General features: G+C 39.0%; 1 protein-coding gene across 8 annotated transcripts in view; it reads left to right on the plus strand.

Moving 5' to 3' along the window:
- The window catches only part of rapgef2b (Rap guanine nucleotide exchange factor 2b), a 103,155-nt gene that overhangs the window by 71,207 nt on the left and 6,479 nt on the right, over positions 1-25,469 (plus strand). For 5 of the 8 annotated variants that reach the window (XM_088009362.1, XM_088009366.1, XM_088009363.1 and 2 more), the window contains 19 exons: positions 6,526-6,657; positions 10,905-11,082; positions 13,656-13,792; positions 15,359-15,517; positions 15,819-15,971; positions 16,054-16,218; positions 16,358-16,465; positions 16,550-16,753; positions 18,098-18,206; positions 18,327-18,603; positions 18,771-18,928; positions 20,085-20,099; positions 20,432-20,672; positions 20,877-21,260; positions 21,342-21,553; positions 22,741-22,864; positions 23,321-23,344; positions 24,341-24,564; positions 25,188-25,355. In XM_088009362.1, the coding sequence (XP_087865488.1) occupies positions 6,526-6,657; positions 10,905-11,082; positions 13,656-13,792; positions 15,359-15,517; positions 15,819-15,971; positions 16,054-16,218; positions 16,358-16,465; positions 16,550-16,753; positions 18,098-18,206; positions 18,327-18,603; positions 18,771-18,928; positions 20,085-20,099; positions 20,432-20,672; positions 20,877-21,260; positions 21,342-21,553; positions 22,741-22,864; positions 23,321-23,344; positions 24,341-24,564; positions 25,188-25,355 (3,172 nt within the window). The remainder of the gene's footprint in view (positions 1-6,525; positions 6,658-10,904; positions 11,083-13,655; positions 13,793-15,358; positions 15,518-15,818; positions 15,972-16,053; positions 16,219-16,357; positions 16,466-16,549; positions 16,754-18,097; positions 18,207-18,326; positions 18,604-18,770; positions 18,929-20,084; positions 20,100-20,431; positions 20,673-20,876; positions 21,261-21,341; positions 21,554-22,740; positions 22,865-23,320; positions 23,345-24,340; positions 24,565-25,187; positions 25,356-25,469) is intronic. The other 3 variants (XM_088009365.1, XM_088009364.1, XM_088009367.1) reach the window with 3 other exon arrangements.

Consider the following 25,469-nt stretch of genomic DNA (forward strand, 5'->3'; position numbering starts at 1 on the left):
TACATCTTTGTGATGGACGGTGCCTGGTTTGCAGAGCACATATGCTGTGGAGGGAAAAAAATCACCTTAATATTCCTGTAATTGCCGTAAATGTGTCACTGCTGATGAGTTATCTCATCCGCTTTTCTCACAGTTTGCGCTGTTCCCCTCAGGGAGGCCTGCAGGATACCAAAGCCTCTGACATGCTTCGCATGATATAATGCTCAGTATGAATTTTTAAAACTGTTGTAGCCTATGTATAAAAATCTTTGTGTAAGTAACTTTTTTGTCTGGTATGCTAAAATGTCTGTAACCATAGTGGGCTGTAAATGTGGAAACTTGCTTTCAATTAAATTTGTAATTATTAATATGCCCTTTATATGTCATTTTAGTTTCAAATTAGACCAAAAAGTGAACAAAAGTCCCAACAAAAGATTAAAAAAACCTAAAGTAGTCAATCTTTTTTTCTGTCTTTTTGTTTATATGGTATTTGCACACAAATGAGGGCTTTTGTAAACAACAATTTATCTCAGCAGGATACCCCCCAATGGGCTAACAGATCCTATTACAGTAATGGCATCATAATGTTATTCCCATCAGCATCGGCTGCCATGACAGTAATGCCATGCCTGCTTATCTCACCCATTAACACCTGTGATTTCCATTTCTGGTGTAGCTTTTTACTGCAACAGTGGGAAAACCATCACAATTCAGTTATTGTTGATTTTTCAAATCTTTTTTTAACATCCTTTAGTTTTCGGTAATATTTTTTTTTCAGATGCAATATATGAAAAAGCCCAAATTTCAGCTAAAACGGTTGGCTCTGATCACCATGTTGATTTTGTCAGTATCAGCTTATTTATTCTAACTAAAATGTTAGTATTATCCGTTTCTGTCTTCCTATTTCAACTTTCTGAAAAAAATCATTAAATCATAGCTAACTTCATATTTTTGAAATTATATTTCACAAAATAAAAGTCAGGGCTTTCCAACCTTCTGCTTGAGAGCACAAACTCTGATTTGTCAGGTTGCTATTAAATCATTCATTAACTATTAAATGTCTGTACTGTTTGTCAGTATCAGATTTAATGTCAGTGATCAAGAGAGCAGTTGGTGTCACACAGCTTCGCAGTTGGACACAATTTTGGAACAAACCAAAATCACTACAGTTCAGACAATTTCAACTTTCTTTAACATTTGACGTTGCATATCTGTTTTATCCACGTGAACCCCCACAAATCCACCCGAGTGTTGTTTTAAACATACCAAACCCATAGGGGGCGGTGTAGAGCAAAGCTAAAACCTGTCAGCCAAACCAATTGCTTCAAATCAACCACGACTTCATGTTGGGATTTAAACGTGGCACCAGGAGGTTCATTTAAACAATGTCAACTGGAAATCAAAACAAGTTTGTGGGTATTTTGGCACATTATTTGTGGCAGACTACAATGTGTGGAAAATCTCCATTTTTTTCATGTACACACACACACACACAAAAATACAGAGTTTTCTGAAATGTGGCAGTTAGCTACATTGTAGCCATAGCTGCCCTGGGAAAGACTAACAGCAGTGAATGGCTGAAATTTAACCAGCATCAACGGGTCACTGACCACCACCAGCAGGCAAACTGGGCGAAGAATCTTCTTGCTCAAGGACACGACTGAGCGACTGTCGTTCCAGTAATTCCATTGGGACAAAGTTTTACAACTTGTAGCATGTTTTATCATTGTGGAGTGAAAAGTCTTTTCTTCACGATAAATAGCGTGACTCGCTTTGTGTGGGCCTGACTGATGGAGATGTAGAAAGTGAAGGAAAAGCCCAGAGAGCATATCAGACCCATTTAATCAGACGCCCTGCCAACAGGATTTTAATCTCCTGATCCCAAAGGCTCAGGAAAGCGAGAAGCTGCCGCCTTGGTGAGAGAATCTGAATGTGCTCCCAGTTGCCATTTATTAGCTAGTGTAGTGTTTTAATAAAATCTAACAGCACATTCAAATAACTTAAATGACATAGTGTCGCCTTAATTTAAACCAGCTACAGGAATAAAATGACTATTAAAATGTCGTCTAGGTCTAAATCTCTGTTTAAGAAGTTTTATTTTCTCTTCTGATCGAGTGATGGAGTATAGCAGGACAGATTCACTGGCTGCATGCAAGCAGTAAATGGATTGAGAGGCAGCCAGTGCTTCTACCCAGCAATCTAGGTCATTAGGTCTGTAATGTAATTTAAGGAGCACCACATCTGCTCACATGTAAGCAGAACTGAGAGTTGTGGCTTGAGCTTTAGAGCGATGCCTAATCCCCCCGTGACGCCTGATTGGACGTGTTTTCAGCCCATGGTCCTGCAGAGCTCATTTGTTTTCAAGAGAATGTTGAACTTAAAGCAGAACAGAGCAAAGAAGCAGCTCAGACAGCAAATTCATGATGTAGTTCATGTTTATTATATCGTTAACATGTTTAAACTGCAGAATTAAAGTATGGATTTTTCAATCAATCAGAGCTCACAACAGAGAGTAGATGTTGGGCCTCATGGCTGTGCACTTATTGGATAAGCCTAATGAGCATGTCATTGTTTGACTGGCATCCAGTTTGACCCAGGCTCCTGCATTCCGTTGGGCCAGAGAGGTCAACAGGCCACCACATGCTCATAGAGCGAATGGACGTTGGCTTATTGACCGACAGACGGGTGACCTAAATGAGCGGAGAGAAAGGATTACTTGTTTATTATCCGTTTGCTTTATCCGCCTCCCCTGCTCTCACTTTGTTCCTCACATGCCTCTCACTGGTGTGAAACGATTTAACACAATAGTCTACAAACTTTGTGTCACATGGGCCACAATCGACCAAAAGGTACATGTGGAGCACAAAAAGAGAATTTGGACTTACAAAAACATAAAAATATTTGCTCAATAAAAACAAAGGATGCAGTTTTTTAATCAAATGGATAAACTAGTCAGATTCTCGTAGGCAACGTGCATGTTTGCCTTATTAAAGAAAAGGCATCCAGTTTGCACATTTTTTGCAGTATTCAGTGTTCTTTGCTTGGAAGAATTTAGTTTATTATCATTGATGAAAAGATTGGTCGCTCTTTCTATTAAAGTGCTTGTCTGTAGATTTGGCTGCATCAAGGCAAGCTTTTTGGTAAAATTAATTGGCTACATCTGGTCACATTTAAGAGAAAGCAAGATGTGTGGTTGTTAAAATACTGTTGCCCTGATTCATAAAAAAGGAAAAGGTCTCCATGTGCATCAAATACTTGTTCTACCAGGGGCAGATTTTGTACCATTCTTGGTTCAAAATCCCCATTTTGAACAATGTGTGGCAAACTCTCAGTTAACCATCTTAATAATATCTGACAGACAACTTGATGATTTATGTCATGCTGAGTTGTTTACGCTGCAGTAGAGCTGGATTTCTTCCATGCAAAGACATTTCCTCAGAAAATGACTAAGAAGGATAGCAGGATCATGATTGTGCCTAAAGCACAACCCTGAGGCACTCCACAGGAATGGCTAATAGTTTGATCACTTACAGGTTAGAGCATCATATATAAATAAAAACTCCACCTGTCCACTCAGTAACTTACATTTACAATAAAAATGTTTCAGTTTGCCCCCCAAAAATTTAAATATTGTAACAGTTCAGCTTTTTTTAAACATAAAGCAGACATGCAGAGTAAAAAGATATTTTTTAAACCCCAGGTGTTGTTTACTCCAACATAATACATAAACAGCATAGCTATTGGTAGTTGCAGGTTAATCATTAGATCCCTAAAACAACTTCAGAAATCTAAATAAAATTTAACTTTAAACAACATGAAGTATTATCTCATAGATTCCTGCATGAATTTCCTGTCAGCTCTAAACCTGAGTATTTTGTATTACACTGTAAAAAACTGTGATGTGATGAGACTCTATCGGCTCAGTTATGGAGAGACAACAGTAGATTCATCAGCGTTGCCCAGCCAGTGGTAATAACGTGGAGGCTTTCACATGGCCGTCCACCAGCCGCAGCCTGAGGGGGGTTAGCGACTGACTGGGTCCTCCAGTCGACCATTTTGGTTAGTGCAGCCAGCCAGATAATTAAACGTGATGGAAATCTTTGACACACTGTAATCACATCACACCTCAGTGCTGCGAGAGCTCCACTGTCTGGCTCCCAGTCTCTTGTCACTGACACAGAAAGGCACTTTGTGAATTGATACGTCTAATTTTTCCACATTTTCCCCTCATAGCAGCTCAGAAATAAATTGCTTTCTGAAACAGCTCTGTTCAACGACTCTTACAAGACCTTCAGTTTCTTTGTGACTTTGTTGCAGACTTAAGCAAAACCAGCCTCCGGTGTGTGAAAAACCAATTCACCAACATCCAAAAACCCCATAATGAAGCCATAATTAAAGACCTGCAATCAGAAACTCAACTCGATGTCTTTCTTTTTGAATCCCTTAGATGTGTCCCCTTTAAACAGCTGGTATGGAAAATTAGCCTGTTTTTAAGTTTAGGGAAAGATTTAAACTCAAAAAATATTCAAAGACTTTAAATTCAAACAGCTTGCAGGAGACTAAACTAAATCTTCTCCAGATGTTTAGATCTGGTTCCAACTTTCCAGCCTCTTGATGAGTTAAGTTGGTTCATTAAATCAGACCAATTTGAGTTTTGGGGGATTTAAATCTAAAATTAATGATCTGCCACAGCCAAAAGTTAGGCTGAAAAGGGGCTCAGAGGAAATGATCCCACTTCCAAGTATTAAATAAATAAATATTTGGTAAATAAAACATATGGAATATAAAATATTCACATATACAGACACCATGAACCAGTTTCTTTCCTCCCCCGTTTGACTAATCAGATATGATGGATTTATTTAAAAAATACTACCTTGTAAATAGGGATGAAAGATATGAAAAGTTGGGCTGATATTGATTTCCAGAATTAGTTTTGCTGTTGTTTAATAACCCAGCTAAATTAAAATCGAAGAACATCACAAAGCAGCTGTATTTCTGGAGGTTCCAGATTTATTTGTCTGTTTCTGATGTATTTTAAATTTCGGGGTCATCTCCATAGAGAAGTGGGTTGGCCCATTTACACTATTTTTAATTACAGCTGCTACTTTATGCAGCATAAATTACTCAGAGGGGTTTCCCCCATTACTGTTTCGTGTTTGTTTAGTTTATTCAGCTTGTGAAGCATTAATTAGAGAATTTTCTTCTGCCATAATAATTTTTTTTTTTCTGCATTTGAGCACCGTTTTAATAAAAATACCCAATTATTTTCAGATTGGGTTTTGACACTATAATAGCTATTTTGTTCAGCGTCTGAGCCCCTGGAGAGTTTATTTTGTCAGATTTGTTCCCCTTTTGGCTTTACTTAATAGCAGGTTTAGTGAACTCTTAAATTGATGACTTGATGCAAAATCAGGCAGGCACAATTATTTTTATGTTAAAGTTTTAAAGTAATATTCCATTTTGGTGCTTACTATATTATAATTAAATACCAAATTGTATATAAATAAGAGCTTTTTCAGAAACACAGATTTTTGGTTGTTTGTTCTGTTGATGTTGCACAATTACATCTAAGAAATGAATTATTACCCAGTTATTTTGCTGCTATTTTTCACAAATAAAGGTTAGAATGACAAAGTTTTCTTAGGGTCTTATAAGTGCATAAATCTTTAATAAAATTATGTTGTAAAGCACTTTGAAATGCCTTGCTGCTGAAATGTGCTATTCAAATACAATTTGATTGATTGATTGATTGATTGATTGATTGATTGATTGATTGATTATCCCAGTTTTAAACCAAAACTCTTAAATATGTCCAGATTTACTTTACAGGTATAAAAACTATTTAATTCAAAATGACTTAAATAAGGAAATAAACTTTTGTTGTGTGTATAATTTTTTTCAAAGACTTGCTGCAGATGCTGATGGTTTTGGGCTGGGAGAGTCTTCTGAAGCGGTCTGTGTTGCAACGGCTGTGATTAACCTCTGACTAAACACAACAGAGTCTCCATTTTTGTTTACATTTGTGAAGAAGGAAGTTGCACTCGGGGTCTTTTTCAGAGGTTTTTGTGTCGTTTCCTTTAGTGGTTCTTGGTGCAGCGCCACCTCAGGTGAGGAGCGGAACAGGTTTATTTAGTTTGACGCAGTGTTGTGTGATAGAAAACCAAAGCAACTAATAATGTAACAAATGTTGCAGTTTTGTTCTCAATCAAACCCAGTTTACCGGTCTATCAGACATGAAAATAGTTTAAAAGGTGTTAAAGTTAGGGAATCCAACTTTAGAAGACCAGAGCTGAAACACAACCACATAAGTCATCAGTAATTTTAAATTATGTTCCATAATTTATTTTTGTATCTAATTTAACCTCATGAAACTTATAGAAACCCACCATAAAACCATCAATTTCATCTTTCACGTCCCCACGCACCCAAGCTAAGTTCGTGGCAGTCAGCATGTGTGTTAGCGCTCGACCAGAGGTGGCTGCTGGGCTGACCGACACTGACCATGTGTGTGTATGTTGTGTGTATGTATGTGTGTGTGCGCAGCTCCCTGCAGACTTCAGCAGACTACACCTGGCCGACGGCTTACACCCACAGGTGACCCACGTCTCGTCCAGCCACTCAGGATGTAGTATCACCAGTGACTCTGGAAGCAGCAGCCTGTCAGACATTTACCAGGTAAGGCCTCCACTCACCGGCCCTGGACCCCCAGCCAGGCCTGGGTAGTGTAGAGTCACACCGAGGATGCCTCGGTCTGCTGAATTATCTCACTTTTCTCTGAGGAATTCCGTAAAATAACATTTGAGTTTGGATGAAATGAACCTTAAATATGTGCATAAATGGAATCAGAATCGAGCTGAAGTTGGAAAATGTCCTCCTTGTGGCGAGCTGACATCCATCCCTGTGTGAACTCTCCATAATCTTTTTAAGCAGAACATTTTTCCAGCGTAATTCAAAGGTTTTGCTGGCGGAGCGGCTACAGGACCCTGACAGCAGAGCGGCGCTGCTCTGCAGGTGGCAAGCAGAAAGGCTGGATGCTGCCGAGCAGGTGGTCCAGCCCACATCCTGCCTGCCTCCATCTCTGCCTTTTCATCACGTTAGAGCCAGAAGCACACAAGTCCTGCAGAGTTAGCAGCTCTTATGATATAACTCTGACTAAAATCTTTCACTAACCTCGCTGATTTACCTTTTACTCATGTTCAGACGCTACATGAAGCCAAATAAATTTCAGTAAAATAGTGGTGGACTAAATATCCAGCTTAGAGGGACACACATCTGCCAAATGTCATGACTATAGACTTCCCCCAAAACCTGAAGCTAATCCTCTTAGCGGCACACAGCCGCCCATTGGACCTGCTGTGTTCCTGTTTGTGTGTCCCTGTGACTTCCCGCAGGGCCACACTCAGTCACATTCTCTTTGTTTATCTCAGACCTCTTGCTGGTTCTGTTCTGGTTCTGGTTGTCGGGTTGCTGCTGAATGTTTTCATCATATCACCGGATTCTGTATGTGGATGTCAGGCCTTGTTGTAGATGGCTGCAGCAGGTTAAACAGGCTTTACTGTCTGTAGTCCGGTCTGATCCGGGTCTCAGTGCCATCTGCTCACAGCTCTGGGACAGGATCTGGGTTTTTCTCTGTCACATTCACAAACACCGTCCTCTGCTTTTGTCTTCCTCTTGTAAACTTTTAACACTTTTCTTCAGTTTCTTCCTTTGTTTTACCTTCTGTAATCCCTGCTGAACTCTTGATTGCAATGAGCTGTTTTCCCCATATTTGCAGCTTTGTTGGAAATTATGAATAAATTAAAAATTATGACCTATGACTATTAAATATACAACTGTTTAATAGCTCATCTAGTGGGTTTTTTATCAGTCCAAAGCTGAATCCTGTTTCACCCTTCACCCTTGACCTTTAGCTGTTTCTATAAGGTACGGAGTCCCAGTTGTTTCTGTGTTGTCTCAGGAAAAAAGTGGAGCCAAGCTAGCAGACAACTCATAAATATAAATACTTTAAGTTTACATTATTTATGACACCAAATCCAATGCAGTAATAACAGTAGCAGAGATAAGATGTCCTAATTTAAAATATTTTGAAATGAAACCCTCTAGCAGGAGGCTAGAGGGTTTATATATATATATATATATATATATATATATGTACCTTTTCAACATCATGAAACAACAAAATAAACATTGGTTGTTTATATTGGCCCAGTTTTACCTTACAGAGCAATACTGTTACCATAATGACGTATTGAACATCCCTATTTAATAAATTGATTTTAATTCTTGTTAACCATCAAAAACAGAGAAAATGTCATATTTCTGTTTAAATATTTTTATTTTTTTTATATTTAGAAGAACATACTGATATAATAAGAATTTTTGTAGATTAGTAAACCTAAAATCCTATGTTTTGAAACTTTTGTGCATTATAATGTATTTTTCTTGGTATATTGTACATCTGTACAGTATAATATCAGAGTTGCAAAAGGTGACTTGGGTCCAAAATATGATGGGATTTATTTGCATTACATTAGCCTATTAAAGCTGCCTTTGACCAGTTGGATGGACTCCTAACACCTGAGTGGTGTATCTTTAATGTTTAACATGTCAAAATATGTCTAATGTCATCAACATCAACAGTTTTCAGCAACAGTTTTGCATTTAGATATTTTCCTGATCTTGTGCAGTTAAACTATATTGGCAATATTGTACTGAAAAACTAAATACCGGTGCATTAGATTTATTTTTCTTTAGGGCACATTTGGTCCTCTGTATTTGTTCTTCCCTAACAAGCTTTAAAAGTAATGCATGCTGCGTAGATAAATGTAAATGTCTCAGTTCTCAGTGGAGTTTTTCTCCTCTCCTAAATTAGGTGCCAAGAGGGGAAGTGAAAACCTTCGGAAATGAGGAGCTCTTGGGGTTATTCAGGCTCATCAACTCCTGAATTTAAATATTTTTCCAATTAATGTGTTTTTAATTACATGATAAGAATTGTATAGTCCAGCGTGTATTGTTCTTAGATATTAAACTTCTGATTGTATAACCTTAACCCATTTCAAAATATTTTACCATCAGAATATTAACAACACGTATCTTTATAATTAGTGTCATTTCCAATTATTTTCCATAGCAAACAAAGTGAATATAGCAAAATCTAGAAGAAGCGAAGGCCACTATTGTGTCTACGTTGTTTTGATTTTTTTGATGTATTTACGTTTAACTTTATTTTTAACAAGCCTAGAAGAGAAGCTGCATATGACTGCTGCATATTTAGTAGACTTCATTTTATTAGGTGACATCTATTTAAAATAGAAGAAATCCACAAACACTAGTGTTGTATCAGCTTCCTGGGAGACTCCCTTCCCACTTGCTCAGTGGAATATTGTACCCACTACCTGCATAAAGTGACAGGTTAACCATAGAAAAAGGGATTCAGCCAAACTGCTGTCAGCTCCTAATGATGTAAAAATGCAAAAAGGAACAATCAGTTGTTTTGGTTTGTTTGCTGATTACCTAAAATGTGTCATTCCTCCAAAATTCTGACAACTTGCCTTTTTATCATCATATGAGCAATAACTGAAAATTACAACATCTTCCTCCAACATGTGTATGATGTCAGAGTGGTGATGCTACCCTTTTTAGTTTGGTTGCTTTTCCAAGCTTCTCGGGTTGTAAACAGAGAAGCATGCTGCTTAGCGTTTTATTAGTTTGATGCTGTGATGAGAGTTGCTGAGCAGACTGGGAGCAGGTTATTGATGGGAGCTCTGAGTGGTCGAACAACATGGCCTCTCTGCTGCAGCTGCTGTAAAATCCACATCCTGGGACTGGAGTGGAGCGCCCCCGCATCATCGGCGCGTCACTGCCAGCATGGCTGACTGTTTGTGTGTGAATAAATCATGATATTGGTCCTTTGAAAGCATTGATCCAAGAATAGCCTGCATGAAATATTAACAGCCCGCTGACTCCTAATGCTCGCTGCAGGTTTTTGAGGTTTTCATATATGCTTAATGTGCTTAAGAAAACAAAAACACATCATTTTAGCGCAGTATTTTGTCCAAACTGTAGCGAACCTGGTGACCTTCCAGTTGCAGTATTGTAGACACTAATGTGTAAAGCTCTCCATCTTGCATCCAGCGTCATCTCTGCAGACATCAGTTTGGCTCCGCCCACCAGATTTTGCACCAATGGAGGCCAAATGGTTAGTCAGACGCTGAATCATTAATGAGCCTTTTCCACATGGCGTTTGAGGAGAAACGACTCGGTATGTCTGAGCATTAAAAAATGAAAAGCAGAGCGGCAGTCTGGAGGCGACAATGCGTCTGGCTCTTAGATGTTGTGGACAGTTGGCTCAAGCAGCCTGTTCTACTCTTGTTGTTAAAACTGCTAAAGGTGAACGGCGTTTTGTGGTAAGATTTCTTGTCGGGTACCCTCAGAACTGACGTTTTGTGTGGTCCAGAGGAACTGATTGCAGCGCTCATGCACGGGTATCTGCTCCATGTTCGCTCTTCTTAGCTGGCTGTGCACATATTTTATCTTTTGCTTTCAAGGAACAGGATCTGGCTGCAAGGCAGGCTGTGGAGTTCTGCTGAGGGGGGAGGAGAGAAGAAAGTTAAGATTTAATTAGCTTGTTACTATGCATAGCAGCCTGTTTGATATGCTGTCTCTCTCTCATACTGTATTCAATGCCTCATGTCACAAGGCGGTTTGAATCTCAGTGTTTGATATGAAACGAGTCTTTGCAGATGATGTTTGTGCTGGAGAACAGCTTCGCCGTGCGTATCAGTTGTAAAGCTTCTGGTCATTAATTAATTGACGAGCGTCCAGGTGGTTGCTTCAGGTTGATCTCTGACGGAGTCACAGCGTCCCGCAGCGCGCTTCTCGCTCCACACACGCTGAACCTCTGATCCGTTTGTTCCCCTCAGGCCACAGAGAACGAGCCAGGCGACATGGACCTGAGCGGCCTGCCCGAGACCGCCGTGGACTCCGAGGAGGACGATGACGAGGAGGACATCGAGCGAGCCTCCGACCCCCTGATGAGCCGGGACATCGTCCGGGACTGCCTGGAGAAGGACCCCATGGACCGGACGGATGATGATATAGGTGAGCCACTAGGGGCGGGTTTTACTTCTACATGTTCAATCCTGGAGCCACATTTCATGTCATTTTTCATTTTATGATTTTTTTTATTTCATTACACAATAATAAATATGAGTAATTCATGTCAGGGTTGCACCAATCCACCTTTTTCACTTCTGATACTGATATCCGAGGTTCAGTATCGGCCTATACGATCCGATACAGAAAAACATTTATTTTTTTTAAACACTTGGGTTCTGAGCATAAGGTCACCCAGAGCACAAAGCATAGAATCAGACTGAATAGATCTTCCCTTTGTCACACTGTCACCGATACCCAATCTAGAATTGTTTTCAATAGCAGGACCAATACAGATACTAATATCACATCAGTGTATGTCTTGTTCACATAACTAAAAGAAATCATGAATGAAATGGAACAGAAAGAAGTATAAACTTATAAGCTCTGCTCCCTATTTACAAAGATAAAATCAGATATTCAGCTCATATGACTACTGCAGGCATATTTCAAATAAACAATAAAAAATACACAACAAAATATTAACTTATTCAAGACCATATTGCTTCATCATAATAATTTTTTTTTTATTATTAATTGCAGAAAGAGGTTTAATCAGTTTTATCTCACTGTGAAGGTTGTCGCACATAAACTGGCACCTTTAACTGAAATGCATCTTTCCATCATCAGGGACCTGAATCCACATTTTGTACATAAAATTAGTTTAACTGTTTGTGTGATCTCTCTGTCCACTTCCACTTATGACCCTTAACAGTTTTCAAATATTCAGCACAATATGTCTCATATGGAATAATTAGTGAATTATACAAACTATACAAGACCTTTTTGTTTAGTAATTCCTTTACTCTATTTAAAACAGCAATTTTTTATTTTATTTTTACTTTTATGTGATTTATATAAGATTTCCATGACAAATACTCATCAGTGAGCGCATCTAAACACTTAAAACACTTAATTAGATGTTCTTAATTAAGTTTTTTGGTATCCCAGGCATTCATCTCCTTTTCCCAGTTCGTAATAAAAGCCACTTGTTATTCAGATGAGCCACAGTAAACATCCACGGCTGTTATGTTGGCTTTCGAGTAATTCTCAAAGCCACATCAGGCTTTTCGTATCATATCCCTTAAAGCTATGACTCAACTCCAGCTCTGATGATAGGCGTGTTTAAAAAACGAAGTACACAGAGTCGGTCGGGGCTTAGCAGCTGATGTGGACTTTGGGTGAGGATGATGCATTGGATGCAGAGAGAGAAGGAGCGAGCGCCAGCCCTTCCCCCTCTCTCCATCCGCTGATCTCCCTGCTGCGCACCCTTTCCTCCCTCCCTCTGCCGGGAGGCTTTTCTAGGTCACTCCAGCACATCCTCTCGCCTCACCTCTCCCAGCGCATTAAACTTTCAGCGATATCGCAGCTTCACACACAACGCTGTTGCCATGCCAAGCCCAGGTCAGCCGGTGCACAAGACTGCTGCTGGTCAGGACCAAGGTGGAAGATGTTCTGGATGTTTTTCTTCATTGACTGTCAGTAGTGATACAAGAGAATAATTACAGCTTTTAAGCAATTATACATGTGGAATTTAGTCATTTTAGTTTTTTATTCCGTTTATAAAATATTAAAATTAGTATTGCAAGCTTCATCCTGAATAGATATGTTAAAGAACAAAACTGGCATCCATGTAGGTGTAGCTCAGCATTGTGGAAAAAATGCACATAGCAGGTTAAAAACAGACTGATTAGAGATTCTGATTAACCTTTTTACTATATTTCCACAAATATTGAAAACCGAAGATCCATGATGTGATCTGAATGCTTTTATTTTAAATAAAAAGAAATGATGATCCTGCTCCTAAGTGATTTTTTTCATTTTACTCCTTTTAGAATTGTACACAAGCTGATATGAGAAAGTTAATATCCGTCCTAATGTAAAGCAAAATCTTTCTGTGCTGATCATAATAAATGTTTGGTTGTAAAAATACAAATACTTTTCCTTTGTAAGAAAATTATGTCAATAGTTACACTGTTACAGTTACAGTTAATTACACTGATTAAAAATCAAAAGTTTAATACATAAATTTGTGTCATTCTAAGGTAAGGGCCACAAAAGGCCCCGGGCCGCGCTTTGCACACCCCTGCCTGAGCATATCTTGTCACTGGGAACCAGCCAATGCTTTGCACTTGTTAGCATAGTTGGATAGCTGGTTATGCATGTTAAGAAATAAACTTTTCTCAGTTGTGCTTAGGAATTTCTCTGATTTTAATCCAGCTTGAAGGAATGATGAGTGACTCAAAAAGTCACAGTGTGATTAGTCAGCCATTATTCTTGGCCTCCCTCAGATGACTGTATCAATAGAATTGATATTTGGCTCAAAGTGATTCCTCTGCTGGCTCCATGATGATTGCGGTGACGATCAGGTCTTCTTGTCTCGGTGGAGGGGAGATGCTGGATCACGCTAACCAGCAGCTCTGCTTCCTTTCTCTCTCCCATCCAGGAGTCAAACCTCTTCCAGAGTTTGATGGTTTTCGTCTGAACAACCTGTCTTCTCTTTTTGTCCCTCTTCACAGAGCAATTACTGGAGTTCATGCATCAGCTGCCAGCGTTCGCTAACATGACAATGTCGGTGAGGAGGGAGCTGTGCGCGGTCATGGTGTTTGCCGTGGTGGAGCGAGCCGGCACCATCGTTCTCAATGATGGAGAAGAGGTTTGTCTTGGTGCATTTTTATTCCATGTTCTGTGTCAGTCTGACCTCTACACACCAGCAGATCTTTGTTCCTCTGTTGGATGTTTTTTCTGCTCTGTTAACCCTGAATGGTTCAAATAGTTTATCTCTGGGTCATTCTACGTTCCCTCAGGCACCCAAAGCTAAACAACCATTTGGTTTGGGTTTCATATTTTCAATGCATTGCACTTGAACAAAAGGATAAAGAATTTATCTCTAAGGCCTTGATTCAAGAGTAAATGAATGCGTTCAGAGAACTTAGGCTTTAAGCATGTTGTTGCTGTTATTGGTTGTCAGATTTTGATGAATTTATGTAAAAAAAACAACATATTTTTTCCACTAAATGTATATCAATAATTTTAGCTCTAAATCAAGCTTGCAGTGGTTGCAACAATCCTCATTTAAGATAGAGAGCAAGACACCATCTGTTATTCTGCTTTCTTTTTGCTTAATGGCTTTGACTCATTAAGGGACACCAGCTGTTGAAAATCCAACCATGTATCACTTCAGTTTGTAGGTAGACAAACCTATAAAGCATCTTTCTTTTATCTGTATTAGGTCAAAGTGCTGCTCACATGAGTTCATAAAATAAAGTAACATTGAAGTTACTCTAAAACTAGTAAACAATTGTGTAATAAAACCTTAAAAAGAGCAATGATTAAAAACGACAAGCATACACAGCATGTAATATTGAAAATAAAATAAGATATAATTTAAGACATATTAATATGAGCATGTTGTATTTATTGAATCGGTTTCTCCATAGCTTATGTATATAGTTTTAAAACACATACCATGGAAAGAATGGGAAATAGTTGACTGCAGCGGTCAACAGGGATTATGGCAAGAGAACAAGTTTGTAAAGATGTTTGAACTTTAAAATCAACTGGAAGAGTAGAAACCAAACCTGGCGTCATGTTTTCTCCTCTTGAGTCCTGTAGTTTCCCTGTGGAAGCAAACAAGGTGTTAGAATAATGTGGACATATACATTTCTGCATCTACTTTTGTCAGAAATCATATTTATTAAATGGAAGTCCAGAAACAATGTTCTGCATAATCTGAAATAGGGCTGCAACTAACTATTATTAGTAATAAATAATTCACACGATTGGTTGGATTAAAAATTGCCACATTTTGCAGATTTTTCATTTAACCACCCAATCCTAATTTATACAAAAACAAAATTAACTTCTTCTTGCCTAAAATGCAAAAATAGAATTTTCTTTTGTGTACGCTTGATCATTTGTAGCATCTTCAAATGTATCTAAGAAGTATGTAAAGACATAGGTCTAACATCAACACCGCCCGTGACTTACTGCCACTCAAATTGAACATACTAAAAAAACTAATAAGGTTTATTAGTCCTAGGAGCTAAATGTATATATTTTTTGTACAGTTATGATGTGATGTTGTGTTAGCAAATTATCTTTTCCAGTTAAAAATAAATTGATTACTAAATTAGTTGATTATTTCAGTAATCGATTCATCACAGGTAACTGTTTCAGCCCTGAAGTGAAATCTGAAGTTGTTCCTGTTTTCTGTCTGCAGCTGGACTCGTGGTCGGTGATCCTGAACGGCTCAGTGGAGGTGACCTACCCCGACAGCCGGACAGAGATGCTGTGCATGGGGAACAGCTTCGGTGTGTCTCCAACCATGGAGAAGGAATTTATGAAAGGCGTCATGAGGACCAAGGTGGACGACTGCCAGGTTGGAACCCTAATTTGAGTTGATCTGTCACACTCTGCTAGCATGAACAGCTCCATTTCCTTTGCATTTCAGTGTGCAAAACCTGGCAGGAGGCCTGTCATCCTGCATTATTGTGTCCCACTGTGCCCCACTTGTGCTGAAATGTTTGCAATCATGACACAGAAAGTTGCTTCCAGCAGTAGCACCCTCTTATATGTAGAGGAATCTGGTTTTTAATAATTAAACTGAATAAAACATTTATTGTATTAATTTGTAGAAGTATCTCCTACTGTGGTAAAGTGAATCGCCTCCTTTCTTTCAGTTTGTATGCATAGCCCAGCAGGACTACTGCTGCATCCTCAACCAGGTGGAGAAGAACATGCAGAAGGTTGAGGAGGAAGGAGAGATTGTCATGGTGAAGGAACACCGTGAACTGGATCGTACCGGCACCAGGAAAGGACATATTGTCATCAAGGTGACACCTCTACTGTCTTCTGCAGACATACAAGTTTTGCAGGATCGACTTGTAAACTTCTGTCCTCATTCTGGATTATCAGGGCACGCCTGAGCGTCTCACCATGCACCTGGTGGAGGAGCACTCAGTGGTGGATCCTACCTACATCGAGGACTTCCTGTTGACCTACAGGACCTTCCTCTCCAGCCCCATGGTCGTGGGAAAGAAGCTCCTGGAGTGGTTTCACGACCCAAGTCTCAGGGACAAGGTACGGCCAGCAGGGCGGAGCTGCCCTAATAATTAACTTTTTGATTACATTCAAATGTTTCTGAATTTGTTTTGAATTTGGTGCCCTGTAAAGATGTTGCCGTGGATATGAACGTGTGCCGGTCATGTGATTTTCTCAGGTTACACGGGTAGTCTTGCTGTGGGTAAACAATCACTTTAATGACTTCGAGGGAGACCCTGCCATGACCCACTTTCTGGAGGAGTTTGAGAACAATCTGGAGAAGGAGGTACGTTTCTTCAACAAATGCAATGAAAAATTTGAGAAATCCATATTTCTGTTATATTTTTAATACCTTCTTTTTTTTTTGCAGAAAATGTGCGGGCACCTCAGACTGTTAAACATAGCGTGTGCTGCTAAAGCCAAGCCGCGGCTGGTGACGCTGACCAAGCCGTCCAGAGACTCTCCTCTGGCCTTCACCCTCCTCGGAGGTCAAGAGAAAGGTTTCTGCATCTTCATTGATGCCGTGGAGCCAGGGAGCAAGGCAGCAGAGGCTGGACTCAAGCGTGGAGATCAGGTGACTTTCACATGAAAAGATATTGTGAAGTCCTCAATGTGGTTTTTGTTTGAATATTTTCCAGTTTTATTTAGCCCTCTGGCATCCTCAAAAGCTTTTTAATGTCTTTCTCTTGACAACTGTGAAGAACAATCTCAGTCAAAGTTATCTTTTTTTCCACTTGAAGCTCATTTTTCTTGTGAAATTGGTTTTGTATTATGACCTAACTGGCATTAAAAGGCTTCCCTTTGAGAAGTCTTAAACTGAACTCTCTAGTAGCTGCAGGCACCCTGTAGACTTTCTCCTCGCAACTTGACATCCCAGCCAGTTTCACACTCTGCAGGCCTCTCAGCTGTAAGCAAAGGCTCTTAATCCTTGAAACCATCTCACAAGTGTTTGGGTGTGTGTTAAGCCCTCTCGACACCAAACATCCTCTGCAGCTGTTTCTCCCAAACGGAAGCAGAAAAGTTGTCTTACTTGGTAGCATTTACCCCCTTTACACCACTCACACTGTCCATGTTTTACCCACTTCAGGACCTGTGATTCAGGACCTTCAAACTCACAGCTTTAGTGTTATTTTAGTTGTCACAAAATCGTGATGTGCTGCATACAAAGAGATCTGAGCTCTGCAGGTTGGTGCTCTCAGAGCATCTCAGACATTTTACAGATTGCATATGACATTTCATAAGCTATGTTTAAATATCTGATTGTAATGCAAATTTTGAGCAAACTCGGGTTTCCATCTACTAGTTTGGAGTGCAAACGCAAAGCGTGATTAAGTCAGATGTTGACATTAAGCAGAGCTGTAATAAACGGGTTAATGTTTGCTTAGTCAGAACTTATTCAGCAACTGTATTTCCATCTCCCTTGTAGCAAATGAACTCTTTTTCAGAAAAGCCAAAAATTACTATTTTTGCAAAGTTGAAGTTATTTGCATCAACCTTTTCTAATATGATACTTCTGTCTTTTGCTTCTCACCTCACTTATCTAGACTCTTTGTGCTCCAAACCCTCTATTGAAGTTCATGGTTCAATGGTTCAAGGGCCTGGTAGTTTTTGTTTTTGTTTTTGAGATATTTATGTTTGTGATAGTAGGACAAAAAAGGGTTAGGGATTAGTGTCAGTATGTTGATAACTGTTGTTCTCAGCTTGCTTCAGTTATCTAAAAGCCACATGATGCATACCTGGAGATCAGCTGCATCTTAGTTGAGATTTTCTTCTTGATGAGGAAGAGCTGACTGATAGCTGAAGGTTCTCAGCTGGAAAAAGCAAATTCTGGTCTTTGTAACTCTTTCATGGTGTTAAAAAAAATTGCATTTTCTAACTATGTTAAGGTTCTGATTTACTGGTTCTGTTCTTTCTGCAGATCTTGGAGGTAAATGGACAGAATTTTGAGACTGTCCAGTTCAGCAAAGCCAATGAGATTTTAAAGAACAACACCCACTTATCCATAACTGTGAAAACAAATCTTTTAGGTAAGTTTTAATGTCTCCTATTAATAATTAATCTAGTCTTTCTCGGAAATAAAATGTAACCTTTTCAGTGCTTGATTTAAGACTACGGCTGATCTTTTGACCTCATTGCTTTCCATTCAGTGTTTAAGGAGCTGCTAACACGGCCAGAACATGAGCATGAGTTGGATGGGGACGAAGAACACGACAGGAAGAACGGTGCGCCTCACCTACCAAAAATCGGGGACATTAAGAAGGGGAGCCGTTACTCCATACCAGACCTGGCTGTGGACGTGGAGCAGGTCATGGGGCTGGAGAAAGCCAGCAAAAAGGCCAAGAGCAACACAGTGGGAGGCCGCAACAAGCTGAAGAAAATCTTTGATAAGACACTCACCAGCATCCTGCCCCCGAAACCATACAAGTAAGAGAATTGACTTTATGAAAGTAATAAAACAAAACATATTTTTACTCTCAAATACATTAAATACTCAAAAAAGGCTGCAGTTTTCAGCACAAATGTCGCCCTCTGCTTGTTGCTGACAGAACTCCACTCCCACTCTCTTTCCTCTGTTCTTCTTGTTTCCATAGCGACGTTTGTGTAGGCCAATCACAGGATGACAGCATAGTGGGGATGAAGCCGTCCAAGCAGATCCCACCAGCTCTGCCGGTCAGTGGGAACCTGTCGTCGTCGAACCCGGACCTCCTGCAGTCACACCACCGCATCCTCGACTTCAACAACCAGCCTGGTGTGTATTCACACACTGTGGGGGCTCAATGTGAGACTTTGACTCAGTGGCATCAGTGTGTGTATTTATAAATCCTTTAAATACTTTTGAGGTTTAGCACGTGCACCATGATTTAAAACTAAACTCTGGAGAGGATCAAGACGAGCAGGAGGGATTATTTAAAATATGTGCTGTATGTTCCCACCAGAAATCTTATTTTTATATCTAAAATATACTAAAAAGTCAATGGGGCTGTAGAATAATTATTGTTTAGTGTTGCAGTGACAATATCACAGCAAATCCATATTGCCTCTCTTGGGTTTTTTTTTTTTATTATTATTATTTTATGTCTTTCTGTGACCTTTGGTAAAAAAAAATAAATAAATAAAAAAAAGCTTAAATAATCATCCAGAGATTACAATCTTTCTTGATAAGCTCTGATCGCCTATCGGCAAATCAGATGATAGCAAAAAGGTTGCATCTTTCAGGGATTTGGTACTATTTTCAGTCTGTACACACAAACTCAACGGCATCTAATTTGATGCTAATTTTTGAGGAACATGAGTTCAAACATGTAGAAATTCATAGTTTGAATACCTTTGTTTCTGTTAATAATAATGATTTTCCCCTTACAGCTAATAACATCATGTTTTTAATTCAGAAATATGGGATTAATGGAAAGTATGTTTAAGATCTGCTTAAAAGTTTTTGTTTTTAAAAGATACTTGTACTTTGTAAACTAATTTCATCAGAATGCATATTCTATTTTTTTATATGACTGTAAACAAAAGCAGCACATTATTTTCTTTTTATTTGTTGATGTAACTGGAAGAATAATTGGAATCGTCCATCAGAGCTCAAGAAAACAGAAAATGTGTCAGTCAGGAAAACCTTGATCGATTAATCTCAGACTTTTAGGTTGAATGTACAGTTGGCATTCAAAGCATTTATTCCAGGCACAGCAAGTGATTTCAGACAACCGAGTATAGCACATGCTGCCAAGGAAATACTTTCTTCAAAATAGTTAAAAAGTATTCCTTTTACACAGATTTTGTTTTACATGAGTTTAGTGAAATGAACAGTGTTTTCATAATATTTTGTAGGTCTTAATAGGGCTAAACACTCAGCATATACAGTACATAGCAACTTAATTCCATCATTTGTTTCATTATTTCAGTACCAGTCGTCCCGAGTGAGTAGTTCCTCTCATTATTCTCCTTCTCAGCCGTTTCTTCTCTGTCATTCAGGAATCTCTTAGCAGCTGTGATTTAGTAAATAGACATCCGAAATCAGTTGCACAACTTTTGGGGGATAAATGGGTGATTTAAATGGTGTGATGACGCAGAAAAATCCAGTTTTTAACCTTTGGTTTGGGTGTCATAATGGTGAATGTGGCGGTTTTTAAATCTTTAGGGTGTTTCTTTTGCTTGAACACTCAGAAACAAACAACAATCTCCGGTGTTTTCTGTTTTTAGCCAGAATAATGTAGATGTTTGCCTAAAAACAATGATTTCATGTCCGTAGATATGTCAGACCAAGTGCTGCGAGTATTCAAGGCGGACCAGCAGTCTCGGTATATCATGATTGGGAAGGACACAACGGCTAAAGAGGTGGTGGCCCAGGCTATCAGGGAGTTTGCTCTGACTGCAACGCCGGAGGCTTATTCACTGTGTGAAGTGTCTGTCACACCTGAGGGCGTCATTAAGCAGAGGCGCTTACCAGACCAGCTTTCCAAACTAGCTGACAGGATTCAGCTAAGTGGCAGGTACAGATGTCTTAAATTTGCACAAACTCTAAGAAAGAGGAAAGCTTTTCTTTTTAACAAATACTTTTTTACTCTTACTAGACTAATTCTTGAAAAGCTACGCTTTGTTTTTACCTAAGTACAATTTTTGGTTACTCTCTGCACCTCTGACATAAATTCTCATTATATTTAACTTAATTTTATTTTATTTTTTTTGCCATAAAGATACTACTTGAAGAGCAATATGGAGACGGAGACATTGTGCTCTGATGAAGACGCGCAGGACCTCCTACGAGAAGGCCAGATCGCTCTGCTGCAGCTCAGCACGGTGGAGGTGGCCACCCAGCTCTCCATGAGAGCTTTTGAACTTTTCTGTGCCATCGAGCCCACCGAATACATCGACGACCTGTTCAAGCTGCGCTCCAAGACAGGCTCGGTCAGCCTCAAGCGCTTCGAGGAGTCCATCAACCATGAGACCTTCTGGGTGGCAACCGAGGTGGTACGGGAACCCAACCAGCTCAAGCGCATGAAGATCATAAAGCATTTCATCAAGATTGCTCTACATTGTCGAGAGTGCAAGAACTTCAACTCCATGTTTGCCATCATCAGGTTAGACAAATAAATGTTATGTATAAACGTATATTTTCTTATATTCTGCCATCATTTGACTAATTGTGGTTCTTCTTGCAGTGGCTTGAACTTGGCTCCAGTTTCCAGACTAAGGGGAACATGGGAAAAATTACCAAGCAAATATGAGAAATTGTTTGGGGACTTGCAGGATCTCTTCGACCCCTCGAGAAATATGGCCAAATACAGGAATGTTCTCAACAATCAGAACCTTCAGCCACCAATCATTCCCCTGTTCCCAGTTATCAAGAAGGACCTCACCTTCCTACACGAAGGTACGTGACAGTAGAATAATTTTATATTACAAACTATTTTCACCTACTATGATTAATTGCAGTTCTGATCTTGCTTTGCGCCAGCTAAATTTTAAACTAGATTCTTCTGCTTGTAGAAAATATTTATGGAAATTACACTAGAATGTTTTCTTACAGAGCAATATAGAGTAGATTACAAACATTATTTTCAATCATCTATTGTCAAAATGAGAATAAAATGTCTTGGAGACTGTTATGCATTAACAAAAGTGCAGCATAAAATACATAAATACTAAAACCGCAATGGCAAATGTGTAGAAGGACCGACACCTAATTAATTTAGCTTTAATAAATGGCCACAATAGCCACACATTTCTCAGAAATACATTCAAAGCTGAGACAAAACATTTTTATTTTCAGTTGTATAAAACCAGATCCCTAAACTGAAATAAAAGAAGAAAATTTGTTGACATTTAACAGCATTAAGTAAAACTTAAGCAACATCTTAATATATGAAAAATTCATGCCTCTTTCTATATTTTATGCTTATGAGTTTATTATTAACTTGATGAAAATTGAGAATTTAAACTCAGATATAAATTTAATTTTAAATAGTTTAATGGCTTAGAACTAGTTATACTGAATCACTGCTGAGATAAGTTAGCTAGAGTGGCTTTTGCTAGCGGTGGAGCTGTGAAAACTAACCAAATACATTTTTTATTATGGAAAAAAGCAAAAAGAGCTAGAAATGCTTTTAAATTTGTTACTGAATTATTTAATATACAGACTACATAAGTTATCTATTTAAACAAAAATGTACACAAAGTTCATTTTGAACACGTAATGGATTACAACTAGTTAAATTGAAGTCAGTGCTAAGCTAGATTAGCCATGCTAGCTTGGCTTTGCTGTTTTCTCAATCCTTATGAAGCTGTTAAAATTTACCAACTACATGAAAAATGAAAAGAAGCCTTTATATTAACAAAAAGTACTAAAAATAGTTGGGAAATGATGGTTTAGGTAAGCTAATATGAGAAGTCAAAAGCTAGCATTAGCTTAACAGTTTTGCTGTGGTAGCTGTTTGATTATTTGTGGTTGTCGTGGTAGTTTGTTGTTTGTTTTCAGAAATCCAGACCTGTTGTCCACAAACACTCTTATATTTACATTTCTCCAGTGACTGAAATACATTTCATGTATTTAATTCTCAGGCAATGACTCCAAAGTGGACGGTTTGGTGAACTTTGAGAAGCTTAGGATGATTGCCAAAGAAATCCGTCATGTCGGCCGCATGGCTTCTGTCAACATGGACCCTGCTCTCATGTTCCGAACCAGGTAAGGAAAATCTATCAATTAAAGTCAGGAATTATAATCAAGTCCTCACCTCCCCTTTAGGACCAGTAATCATCACTCCACTGACTAACCATCCCTGTGGGGTCAATCAGTCCACTTAGATTCGGTCAAGTTTCTGCATCATGCTTTTCTTTCAAGCAGCTGTTCTTTTTGGCAAATGTTTTCTCGAGCAACTGTTTCCTTAAACGCGCTGTTGGCGTTACGAAGTGCTCAGAGCTTCTATGAAAGCAAGTCTTTGTTCAATGATGTCTTCTTAATGGAGTGTCGCCACTCAATATCCTTTCTGCCAACTTTCATGTGGGTGTTTGGTGTAATTGCTTCTCTTTGGTGATCTTGGTGGTCTTTCCTGTCCTAAGCTTTGTCTCCTTTCTTTCTCTTTGCTCATAAACCCTTTGCCCCTCTCCCCCATGCTGCTGTTTGTGGCATCCCAAATTCTAGGAAGAAGAAATGGAGAAGTTTAGGGTAAGTTTGGTGACAAAATCTTTACCCTTCCCTGCAACATAGCCTGTCTATCTGCAAACTTTTTGTTCTGCTTTGCTTCTTTTCTAAAGCCTTGTTTTTTATTAACCAGCTTGAGTTCCTCCCACTAATTCTCACTGACACTAACCTCAGGATACTGAAAGTACTGACTGTAACAAAGGTCACATTTGCTAACGAAAGGTCACACTGGTCACTGCTGGGTGTATAATAGCAAATGTCACCTTCAGTCATGTTGTTTTTCAACTGCATGCAGTCTCAGTTTTAGAGTTTTACAGCCTTCAGTTTTATCCTTAAGGAGAGTTTCATAATATTCATATTTTTCATTCTTTACATTCTTGTGGTCAAATTATACATTATAGAATATTTAATGGGAAACAATGCAGCACATTTCACTCATTTGTAAATGTCATTTAAAATGCAGTTTTCATATTGTACAAGTTTTCATAAGCTTGTTTTCCACTATGATAAAATTTTCTCAAAGAAAACTTATCTGAGAAAATAAATCTTGACCACATAATTACTCAAATGTTTCCATGAAACTTTGTACATTTCTGTCCACAGGCAGCTGTCATGTTGCTTTTTCGTTTTGCACCACGAGTAAAAGCTTTTACTACGATTACGACCAACTCTTACTCAAGCCACAGAAATGTAAACTATGACTTTGCTACAGTAGTCTCCCTCTTTGCTCCTCTGCTGTTTGACTCAAGCTGTCGGTCCTCTCCACCCCCCTGCTGCCTGGAATGACTGGAATGTTTTCAAGTTGAAGAAAAAAAAACGAAAGCTGCTTTCTGCATGTCTCAGTTTAAACACCACAAATTCCACTAGAGTTTAACAATCTCACCCACATAAAACACTAATTAGCTCTTTAAGACAGTTTATTAATCATTTTTGTCCCTTTTTCTATTCGTTTGTCTGTACCCCACATTCCCTTTTCCGTGTTGTTTGTTGTTCTGTGTACACACGTGTGTACTTGACCAGGTCTTTAAGTCAGGGCAGCGCCAATGCAGCAGTGCTCGACGTCAGCCAGACAGGTGGCCACAAGAAGCGGGTTCGACGCAGCTCCTTCCTGAACGCCAAAAAGCTCTACGAAGACGCCCAGATGGCCAGGAAGGTCAAGCAGTACCTGTCCAACCTAAGTCTGGAAACCAACGAGGAGAGCCTTCAGACCTTTTCACTACAGTGTGAACCCTCCATCAGCACATGTAAGCACCTCTCACTCTTATACTATAAGTGTGGTATATATGTTCAGACTTGTAGTGCATGACAGCTTTGTATTTATTTTCATCAAGAAACGACAAAATATTTAAAAAAAGAAAAACTTGAACAAAGAAAAGTGACAATAGGGGACACAAATGTGCAGAAAAAATATGACCGTACCTTTGAAACGCCAAATTGGGCCATCAGTTCATAACACAAAGTGTTATGAAAGTCCAGCTTGACTATGAGTTTGTAAAGTGAACATTTGTATGATAACATATCTGGTAAGGTGAAGGATGTCGAGGAAAAATGTCTTTTTAGGTCACAAAAATTAATGTTATTACTTACCCAGTTCTGGTCAGCATAATACTTGCTTTATATTTGTAAGCGATTAAGTGTTTTAAGTATAATATTTGCCATTTTAAAAGTCAAACACATCTAGATGATCTGTAACATAAAAAATGTAAATAAAAAAAATGTAAAAAAAATCTAAGAATTGAGGATTAAGTTCTTTTGGGTGTTAAAACGGCAATAAAAGTTTGTCCATGCCAACATTCCCACCCACATTCCCAATGAGAATTCTTTTATTTAGAGAAATAAAAATTAACTCCTGCTTTTACATCCTCAGTGCCCAAGAATGCTGGTGGGAAGCGACCCGACACTTCCCCGGTGGTGTCCAGAGCAGCCAGTCAGCAGCGGGGCCAGTTAGCTAAAGGAAACCAGGTCCTGCAAGTTCCCACTGTGGCGCTCTACCCGTCCCGGAAAAGAGTGCCGGTCAAGGATCTGCCACCTTTTGGTAGGAAAATCATTAACATTTGTCTTTCAGTTTAGGTGTTAAATTGTGTTTGATGCAGCTGGTTGATTCAGAGCTGCTATGAGATATATCTGCTACAGATAAACTAGTAACATT

Source organism: Poecilia mexicana, unplaced genomic scaffold (assembly GCF_051168715.1).
Source record: "Poecilia mexicana isolate PSO_F unplaced genomic scaffold, ASM5116871v1 scaffold_10, whole genome shotgun sequence".
Lineage (NCBI taxonomy): Eukaryota > Metazoa > Chordata > Actinopteri > Cyprinodontiformes > Poeciliidae > Poecilia > Poecilia mexicana.